The following is a 9,975-nucleotide window of genomic DNA, read 5'->3' as shown; positions in this document are numbered from 1 at the left end:
GTCCCTCATATATAAATACACACACATTTTGAGTTTGTCTAGAGAACTCACATGTCTCCTCCTTCACAATAGTTGGTAACGATGCATATACAACTTCCCTACAGAGCACCAAACGTGAATGGTTTCATTTAGAATCAGATTCAGGCAAGCTACACCAACACTCTACACAAACTAAAAACTATTGAGGTAGCTTTGAGTCAACATAAAAGACTAAGAATCCACGTAATACCTTGTCCACCCAAGCATCTTTATATTCGACTATATATGGATGTTTTAGTTTAGCAATTAAGTCCATCTGCAACAGAGACGAGCACACGTTACACAAGATAGAAGAACAAAGTTGCAGTCATTTCTTGTAAGCCATCTCAACCCCCACCCAACGAAAAGGAAGAAGTAAATCTAGCTGAGATATACCCATTATTGGACAAAGAAGTTAGAATGAAAGTAAAAATATCCACGTGTTATGTGGCCTACTCGTTTCCCTAAATAACAAAACTATAGAAAACCCATTCGTGTAATTTTAAGCAATCGAGATTTGCCTGCTCCATGTCAAGGGCCAGAGTATCCTTCTGCATGAATAAAGAACTTAAGTACATCCAATAAATGCCTATTCTCTCACTTCTTTTCTTTCTCTCTCTGTTTTTTCCTGAACAAACACTCAACAAACTTCTTTTGCTTTAACAATTCAAGGGTGCTAAATTCTTTACCAACAGGGAAGACAGTTGAAATAAGTCTTGATCCTTAAACAAATCATACATCCAACAAAAACATCAAATTCTGCTGATAAAACCAACAAAACGAGTACTGAAAATACCTCCTGATGTGCCGTACGCTTGAACTTCTCCGTCTGCTTAGAGAGACGAATTTTCTTTAGAACATACCTGCCAGAGATGATAAAAGAGAATTACAGAACCTCCATTTTTAACAGGCTTAGACCTCTCTCAATTTCTTAAAATGCTCTTTTCTTAAAATTTAATAAAAAGGTTAGACAAAAAGACTTTGATTCACTTGGTTAATACTTGAAAAGAGTTGCAGGATGCTTCTTGTTTAGCCTTCTTGCATTTGTCTCACTAGTCAAAACATTACAGTAAATTTGGGCAATAGTACATATAATTTCCCAGTTTCTTGCATCTGTCTTTCTACTTGAGCTATACAAGTGACTTTGCACAAAATTTAACTTCTCCGTTGGTGCAATAACTTGTCAACTAAATTCACCAACTAGAGATCACGCGCACACACACCCACAGAGAAGAAGAGCAACAACCACAGAAAGTCAAAAGCTACATTTTTATGCATGCACAGCCATTAGAGAAGGTTAGGAACAGAAGAAATTCTTACTTCTTATTCTCAGCTTTGTGGAGCACAAGAAATGCAGCTCCAAAAGCACCTCTCCCAATCTGCTCCACTATTTCGTAATCTTCCATCTTGGGCTTGGAATCCCCATTTTCCATCTCCATCAAGCCCTTCAAAGCCAAGAATATCAGATGGGTCAATCCATCTTCAGCTAAAGATTCAATCTTAAGGCAAAAATTTAAACTGTTACTGAACTCACCCACCTCCAATCCAGCAAGAAACTCGAGATTCTACGCTTTTGGGCTCTCAAGCAAACCAAGAAGAGCAAATCTTGAAGTTTCCACAGCAGCTTCAACCACAAGACCCCTTCAAACTCTGGTTCTTGAATTTATTGCAAGTAATTATAACTCTCTGACCCTTTGACAAATGAAGTTGTAAAAAGATACAATTATGGCAACAAGCAACAGTGTGTGTGTGTGTGTGTGGAGGATGGGGAGGTTGGTAGTGTTTGGTTAGAGGGGGGAAGAGACACTCAAGCAGCAAAGAGGTACAATTATATATACTAAACAATTAAAGGGGTTGATTATTACAAAACCAGTCTTAACAAAAGCTACAAAAGCCTATTGTGGTCATGTGTAAAAAGTTTATGTACCTAATTAAAGAACATAAAAGAAAATTATGAGTGAGAGAGGAAAGAGGGCAATCACACAGTAAAGTAACAGGATAAATAGTAAAAACTTTGAATAGGAAAAGGTAAAACAGTTTGAGTGTTGTTAGAATTCTTGACCATCATTAATTTATTTTAATAATCTTGTTGAATCTTTACTTACCATTCCTACACAAATGTATGAAGTCTTACACAGACAATCCACCTCATCATGTTCAAATATTTGGCACAAAAGATCATAGAATTGAGTGCTACAAAAATTTATTCTAGTACATCCATGGGAACATTCTAGATTCAAGTCACATTATAGATACAAAAGATTACCAAATATCATATTACTAAAATGTAGTGTGTGCGTGTGTGTGTGTGTGTGTGAGAGAGAGAGAGAGAGAGGAAGGGGGGGTGGGGTGGGGGAGGAGTGTTGGATGAGAGGTACATAAGAACAATGAGGAGGGCCAAGAAAGTTTTGCTTGTATTTACAGAATGATGAATCTCACACAGTGAGTGAAAATTTCTGCAAATCTAATACAGTTATAATGTCACCATCCTTCACCAAAATTCACAATTTTAGCCCTTACCCAACTTATGCTCATTATCTGGTTCTAATTCATTCTCCATTTGTGTCATAATGGCTTATGATTGTCAAAAGTTTTTCAATTTTACCCCCCAAAAAAGGTGCATTTCTATTCAAGAAACAAAGTGGGATTCCAAGAAAAGCAATTTTGCACAGTTTTTAATCATCTCATACTCTCTTTTTTTTAATATTTCATTTTTATCCTTTTTTTTTAGATGTTTCCTTACATTTAATGTCATTGAAAAGAAGATGAGAGTCATATTATTTTTGACAGTACATAATTACTGGCTCAATTAATAAAAACGGTTAGAAAATTATCTGTACGACTCTTACTGAGAATTGTGTTGATAAGTAATTTACAAATAGCAGCCATTTAAGCCACTTATCATCCTTAAAACTTATTCAAAATTTATACGGTGATCGAAGTCCAAAATGATCCATACCCAATAATATATTAATATATATATATATATAATACTTTTAATATGACATTATTTTAATTATATAATGTTAAAACAACAGTTCTAAGTAACATTTCCCCCTTTTTGGAACATTTCACCCATGGGGCTGAATTAAATAGTGAAAATAAAAGCTTAATGAGAGTATTATAATTTTGGCAAAGGCACTTTAGGGCTAATCAAGCAAACCCCACCACTAAAAAACCCTATAAATAAAACTCAATAAAGGGGAAGGTGTTTGTGTATATATATTTATATAGTATTAATTGTGGGTGTTGCCAAAATAATTTGATGTGGGAATTTGGTTGCATAATTAGATAAATGAAAAAAAGACAAATGCCTTAATTGGCCATTTGTAGAAAATTCTATGTTGACCGATTGATAAATGTTGCAATTATTTGTAGAGTGTTGGTGTCTATTCAATAAATATGTCTATTCAAAAACAGTGACTATATAATTATCAATATTAATAAATTGAGTAATATATCGATCAATTTGATCAATAAGGCTTAAATTACATAAATTTATGGATAGTTACATTTTGGCATCCAAACTATATCTGCTTTTATATTTTGTCGTCGAAAAAATTTTTTTTTTGTCAACTTACTATTTCAACTTTGTGGAATTTTCACTTTTCCATATACGATGATTTTTTTATTGGAAAAACACCACATGCTATGCATTGGTAAAAAATATCACATCACATAATCCTTAAATATCGCATTTGCGCTGCATGTGATTTTTCTCAACAAAAAACTTGGCTGAAAAATAATTATAAATGATAAAGTGCAAAATTTTATAAAATTGAAATGATAAATTGATACAAAAGAAAAGGTTAGATACCAAAGTGTAAAAATAATCATAATTCGATGACAAAATATAATTAATCCTATTTTTAAATCAATTGAAATGAATATCTGCAAGGACTTGAATTGTTCATATAATGTCAGCCATAATTGAGATAAAATGTTGAATTTGGGGAAGGAAAAAATGGGTTAATTTGTGTTGGTGTGACACAAAAAAATGGCCCTGAAATGAGTGTCGGTGAACTTATTATTTTTTATATTTTTATTTTTTTTACAAAGAAAAATGGAAGTTGAAGTTCAAGCTTTGTCGGTAGAACAGTTGGAAAGTCTCTATTTCCAATTTTCCAGGTTTTTTTTTTAAAGAAAATCAAAGTGGAAATAATATAAGTCTCCATTATCTTTTTTTTTTTAATGTAATTACATTTAGATTTTTTGTAATTTAAAAAATTGCATTTAATACTATTGAAATTTCGTCTACTAAATAAGTCTGTTTGCTAGACAAAATTCACCAAATCTATTAATATCAACTAAAAAAAGTTGAATAAAAATTGGTATACATTCTCGATTGACATATTTCAGATCAAATAATTTTTCTGACTAAATCACCCTTATAACAATTAAATATATCTTTTCATATGCATTAACATGTGAAGATGTATAAGAGTAGTTTGGTCACAAAAAGATTTACTTGACCTACAATAAATCAATTAGAGGTTATATGAATTTTTATTTAATATCAAAAAAATTAGTAAATTTTATTTAATGAGAAAACTTATTTGTTAGACCAAAGAAAACTTTAGAAGTATTAAATGTAATTATTCAATTTACATGTAATTACACCAAACCTTAACGAAAGAAAATATAATAATCCAATAAAATTAATATTACATGTAAGAGATTATAGGTGAAAAAAGCAGATGCATAAATATTTATTTAATTTTATATTAAGTTGATTGTTGTTGAGGAATTTATTGAGAAATGAATAAAGAAATGAAAAGTTGATATATAAATGATTATATTATTTACTAACCTTATCTAATCTAAAACGCTCAGCGCCATTACAAAAAGTAGTTGCCCCTCATTTTTATTTGTTTAGAATTTATGATTTGGATTCTTTCTATTAACACTTACAATCAATCAACCAACCAATCATTTCATAAACTACAATTTGATTTGGAGAGAAGAATGTGATCAATATTTTACTACCAAAATTAAATTAATCAAATGAATGTACAATTTTTAAAAGTAATTAAATTCACTAACACAATAATACTTTGAATAATTCTTTAAATACCGTAAGAATTTAAAATAGGGAATGAATTATATAAAGTTTGATGTATTAGTTTGTTGCTTCGTATGAAAGACAAAAGAGGAAATTGGTAGCCGACCAAATGGTCCACACATCACTCGCTACACTTTTTATAGCCCATCAAGAAAAAGTATGTGTTATGATTATTGTGCAAATAAATATTGCCTCCAATATTTGGAATTTGTAATTTAGTAAAGAAATACCAGAGACAATATTGTCTCATTTTTACTAAACTACATATTTGTATCTTTTTTAATATTTTTTTTGGTGGGTCCCTCCTCCTCCTGAGTCCAAGCATAGCCATAGGAATATTCCAAGAGAAAAAACCTTTTCCCCCTCAGCAAATTATTAACAATATATTCCCTTACTCTCTTTTCTTCTTTCCAAACATAACTCTAGACGTCTACATTCAAATAAAGTTGCTAGACGCATAAAACATAAAATTATACAAATCCTACCATATAAATTATGTCATGTCAGTACAATCTAATAATTTATATGTTAGCGTTTTAAAACTTATGCTAAATGCAGTCAGTGCTATGACATAATGCAAATTATATAAATGTTTACAGACAGAACGGTAAGACATCTAGGACTGACATACAAGTTCTAAAACAAGAATCAATATAGACAAAACTTGAATATTCAAACGGGTTAGAGGCAGCCATCTTTACAGATATCTGATCTAGTTTAGAATGTCCAGCCATGAATAGAATAGAACTTTGTATGAGAGAAATTTCAGATTTGCATGCGCCAACAGAGACAGTTCAGTAATGTAAAAGGTTGTAGACTGCAGTTACTTTCATTTGGAAGCCCGTCTTTTCTCTAGTTTTCTTCTAGTAGCTTGGAATTCTTCTTCACTTGGCTCCAGAGCTGCTTCGCCTCCACCATATTTTTGAACAAGTGATGAAAACATTGCATCAATCTTGCCTCTCCTCTCGTTTTGTCGCTGAGCAATGATAGCATACAGATCTGAGTTTTTCTTTGATCTGCAATGGGTTTTCACAAGCATTAAATATTCTAACTTATTCCCCAAGTTGGAAATTTTAGTAAAGATTTGTGGAAGAGAAGTAAAACCACTGACTTCTTTCTTTGTCTTAATGGACTTGTGGGAGGCTTTGTTTTGGACACTTTTTTAGCCCATTTCTCATACACTTTGGTTGACTTCAATTCTCCTACAAATCCACATACACATGAAAGAACAAGTGAGAGAGCAACTGGTGCGCATATAAAATAAGAAAAGAAAAAGGAAAAAAAAAAAAACCCTCTAATTAAAACATAAATTTAGACCCATACACCCAGAGAACATGAGCAGGCCAGACAAGAATAAAAAGATAAAACAACAGCAGCTCCAAAACATCAGCAATTTCAGTCAAAAACATTAACAAAATGAAACCAACTAGAGTGCAACATGATATGACGGGCAATACAATTCGACCAATTCAGAAACATACATTCAAGCATCTTTTATCATTTTAATGTCGAAGGTATATCACAAAGAGCTTAGGGTGTTCAGCTAAGCTGACATCGAAGCTATACTTGTTTGCAATATCAAATGCAAAAGGTACATAAACAGTAGTAGACACCTCACCTGCAGAGATAGCCTCATCAATGATATCCTTGAATCGATGGGAATCCAGCATGGGATCAGAGCAAAGCATGCAGCAGAAAAGCCTGAAAAAGAATTCCAGAAAGAAAATCAATGTGTAAGTAAATAGCCAAATAAGGCCTACTGAGGTGTACCTGTCCATGTTGCCCTTGCATTTTTTATATAGCTCAAGCAAATCCTTTTTCTCTGAATCAGAGCCTCTGTAGTTTGCTTCAAACTCTTCAATATCAGCTTCAGAGATCTGCAAGTGATTCCAATGTACTTTACATGATGAAATAAGTAAATTAACTATTTATACAGAATTCTGCCAAATATCTGAATACAGTAACCTTTTTATACATGGTGCGGAAGAATGTCCTCAAATTTTGGATGGCATCTCCAGCTAGATCCTGTTAAATCAGTCAAGAAAAGAGTGGGTTTAGAGACTGAAGGAGGTATTTCCTCTAAGGAAAGGATTCAGTGAAGCCCTTTCAAGCTAGATTTTCCAGAGCTAATAACCAGGCAAATCAGCTAATCAAGCCAAGTTTTATGGTTTTGTAAAAAGAGCTTCAACAGATAATGAGTCATTTCCCAATAACATGGTAGTGTATATAAAAAATGAAAGATGTGCATACGAACATTTAGAAGTACAACCAATAAGAATAAGCAAAAGCAGAGGAGCTTCAAGTTTCAATTCTTTGACCAGTAGCAACCCAATTACAGTATCTAATGCAGGACATGATTTTATCTTGACATTATCATTATAATTATTAACTTCACCAAATTGCTGCAAACAAACCATTCTACCAGTGAAATAAAATCATTTCACACCCAACATAAAATAGGATAGTGTGTCCATACATCCATAACTCATTCACTATGTTTGTTTTCATTTTCAAATTATTTTCGAGACAAGTCAAAACATACCCAATATTTTCATTTAGATGTTTTTAAGTGTTTTAGCATAAATACATACATATATATATACACAGACATACATAAATATATATAAAAAAAAAGACATGATTTGACAATGAATAATAATTTTTATCTCCCAAAACACACCATTAAATATATAATACTTATTTTAAATTATCTACAAAAATAAATTCAAACATACATACTATCTCTAACACAAACTTATTTATCTTTATTTTTCTCTATCTATCTCCATAAAACACAACAAAACACTCAGAAAACGAATACAAACATTATGATTCAGTTCTATAAGAGATACCCTTATTAAAGGGTTCGACAAATAATTGAAAAGAGGCGGTCAGGTCATGACTTACAGCATCATCAACACAGCCTGTTTGATCATACACTGCACGTTTCTCTTCATCTCCAAGAATAGATATAACCTTTTGCAGCTGCTGAAATTTTTCCTTGGCCTCCTACAGAACAAAACGTGAATCATTAAATTTTTGTAAAAGACCACGGATGACTTTGTAGTAAGAGAACCACACAATTGAACATCTGAAACTACAATATTTACCTCATCATCTGGATTTTTATCAGGATGCAGCCGTAAAGCCAATTTGTAATAAGCTTTCTTTATTTCCTGTTGAGATGCAGTTTTGTCCACACCAAGAATCTAAAAATGCACCCATTCAATCATAACTTACAGATTAAAATATTATTTAAGCAACAACCAAACAAACATATCGATATAGCCACAAGAATCTTTAACATGCCAAATTATCCAGCTCAAGCACAAAGTATTAATGGCTCGAATCATGAATAGGGATGAATCCAAAAACTTAAGGGGGAAATGACCACGTTTAAGTTTTGGGGAACTCCATTGTTCATAGCACCGCTCCAAGATGTACTCCATATGTAACCACCTCTGGGTTATTTTTAAGCGTGAACTTGGTCTAAATACTACATGATCAATTCCTCAATTGGAATTTTGATGCATAGGTTTTAGCAAATTCTCGGAAATCCCATAATCCAGGAAAACCTCCGCAAATTTGGAATTCACTACAATCTTCGTATACCAAAACAATATTGAAAAGTGTACAATTTACACATAAGATTTACGAATTCTGCATGCCCAATTCATATAAAACCAAAAAGCATGTACGAATTCCTGGGGAAATGAAAATGCCGATCATATACCTCGTACAAGCTCTTCTCATTTGACGACGAAGACCGATATTCCTGATTCTCCCTCTTCTCTTCGTCTTCATTCTCTAAATCTTCCTCTGATACCCTAGTCTTCTTCCTCTTCCCCATTCTCGCAACCCTAGTTCTGTTCGAAAGAAAAATTGGAGAGGTGTGTAATGAACTTGTGCACGCAAGCTGCTTGAGAAAATGCGTCTAAGAAAGAGTAAACAAGCAAGAGAGTGAGAGCCGGCTATCGTATTTATAGGCGAGATAATTGGACCGATTCCTTCCCGCCATTTCGCCCCTAATTCTCCTTCTTCCCACCATTGGATTTTAAAATTCGGTATAAATTCCAATTTCACTAAACTCAAAAATTAAATTTAGTTTCATTATTATTAAATTCATACGATTGTAAAATAAAGTTTTTTGCGCAGATATTTTTAAAAATCATAACATATTTGAAATGGTTCAGATGTCAATAATGATAAATTTTTAATTAGTATAATTAAATTTATTAAATTACAAAAATAACATAAGAGCTCATATTTTCTCAGTTGAGTTTTAAAATCATAATATCTTATTTTAAAATTTTATACATGAGAATTAACATTGATGGGGTGTCCGCAAATGCTTAAAATAAGCCTTTTGGCATTGTTTTTTCATTTACAAGTTCTATTTTAAATTATTTAAATTAAAAATTATAAATTAATTGATGAAAATTTAAACTATTTTTTCAAGCACTCTATCTTCAATTTCATTTTTCATTTTTGTCTTTTTATTTTGAAATATTCTCAATTTTTACTGCTACTTAACTTACGAAATGCAAGTAAAAATTGGGGTAGCTGGCCCAGTTTGATGTTCTGAGCTCGCAGCCCATTTGCAAAAATGACTCACATGGCCCATGGGCTTTTTAGTCCATTTGCTATGTCTTTTTTCTTTTTAAGATTGCACTAATTTTAATTAATTAAATTTGGCATCCTCTCAAAGCATAAATAGTGCTAGAAATTGTTTTTGATTAATTATGGATATGTACAAAAATTAAAGAAGATTAATCCTGGAATACAAATTTTGAGTGATTCAAAGAATAATTTTTTATTTTTCTTTTTAAAAAAAACATGAATGGTATTATACCAAATAAATCAAAGTCATAACGTTCGACAACTGCTCAAACGGC

The 9,975-nt window shown here is 32.1% G+C and overlaps 2 protein-coding genes across 3 annotated transcripts in view; both read right to left on the bottom strand.

The window, feature by feature from the left end:
* Window positions 1–1,840, bottom strand: part of LOC105162525 (serine/threonine-protein kinase Nek6) — a 4,638-nt gene extending 2,798 nt beyond the window's left edge. The window contains exons 1-5 of one of the 2 annotated variants that reach the window (XM_020693915.1): window positions 1,553–1,840; window positions 1,339–1,463; window positions 815–881; window positions 230–295; window positions 52–98 (exon numbers count right to left, since the gene is read on the bottom strand). In XM_020693915.1, the coding sequence (XP_020549574.1) occupies window positions 52–98; window positions 230–295; window positions 815–881; window positions 1,339–1,457 (299 nt within the window). In that variant the 5' untranslated portion in view covers window positions 1,458–1,463; window positions 1,553–1,840. The remainder of the gene's footprint in view (window positions 1–51; window positions 99–229; window positions 296–814; window positions 882–1,338; window positions 1,464–1,552) is intronic. The other variant, XM_011080567.2, reaches the window with a different exon arrangement.
* On the bottom strand, window positions 5,735–9,065 carry LOC105162524 (chaperone protein dnaJ 6). The gene is made up of 8 exons (XM_011080566.2): window positions 8,814–9,065; window positions 8,191–8,289; window positions 7,988–8,089; window positions 7,046–7,105; window positions 6,851–6,957; window positions 6,699–6,781; window positions 6,192–6,282; window positions 5,735–6,096 (listed from the first exon to the last, which is right to left on the bottom strand). Exons 1-8 carry the CDS (start codon window positions 8,928–8,930, stop codon window positions 5,910–5,912), a joined length of 846 nt encoding a protein of 281 aa, XP_011078868.1. The 5' UTR covers window positions 8,931–9,065; the 3' UTR covers window positions 5,735–5,909.

This window comes from Sesamum indicum, linkage group LG5, assembly GCF_000512975.1.
Source record: "Sesamum indicum cultivar Zhongzhi No. 13 linkage group LG5, S_indicum_v1.0, whole genome shotgun sequence".
NCBI classification, from domain to species: domain Eukaryota; kingdom Viridiplantae; phylum Streptophyta; class Magnoliopsida; order Lamiales; family Pedaliaceae; genus Sesamum; species Sesamum indicum.
The sequence above is the reverse complement of the archived record's forward strand: the minus strand, read 5'-3'. Positions and strand labels throughout refer to the sequence as shown.

Bases quoted from the DNA above. Each gene is read 5' to 3' on its own strand.
- LOC105162524 (XM_011080566.2), bottom strand. From the start codon at position 8,930: ATGGGGAAGAGGAAGAAGACTAGGGTATCAGAGGAAGATTTAGAGAAT. The intron at 6,782-6,850 runs GTACACCTCAGT...ATTCTTTTTCAG, and splicing joins TGCAAGGGCAACATGGACAG to GCTTTTCTGCTGCATGCTTT. The intron at 6,097-6,191 runs GTCAGTGGTTTT...AACCCATTGCAG, and splicing joins CCATTAAGACAAAGAAAGAA to ATCAAAGAAAAACTCAGATC.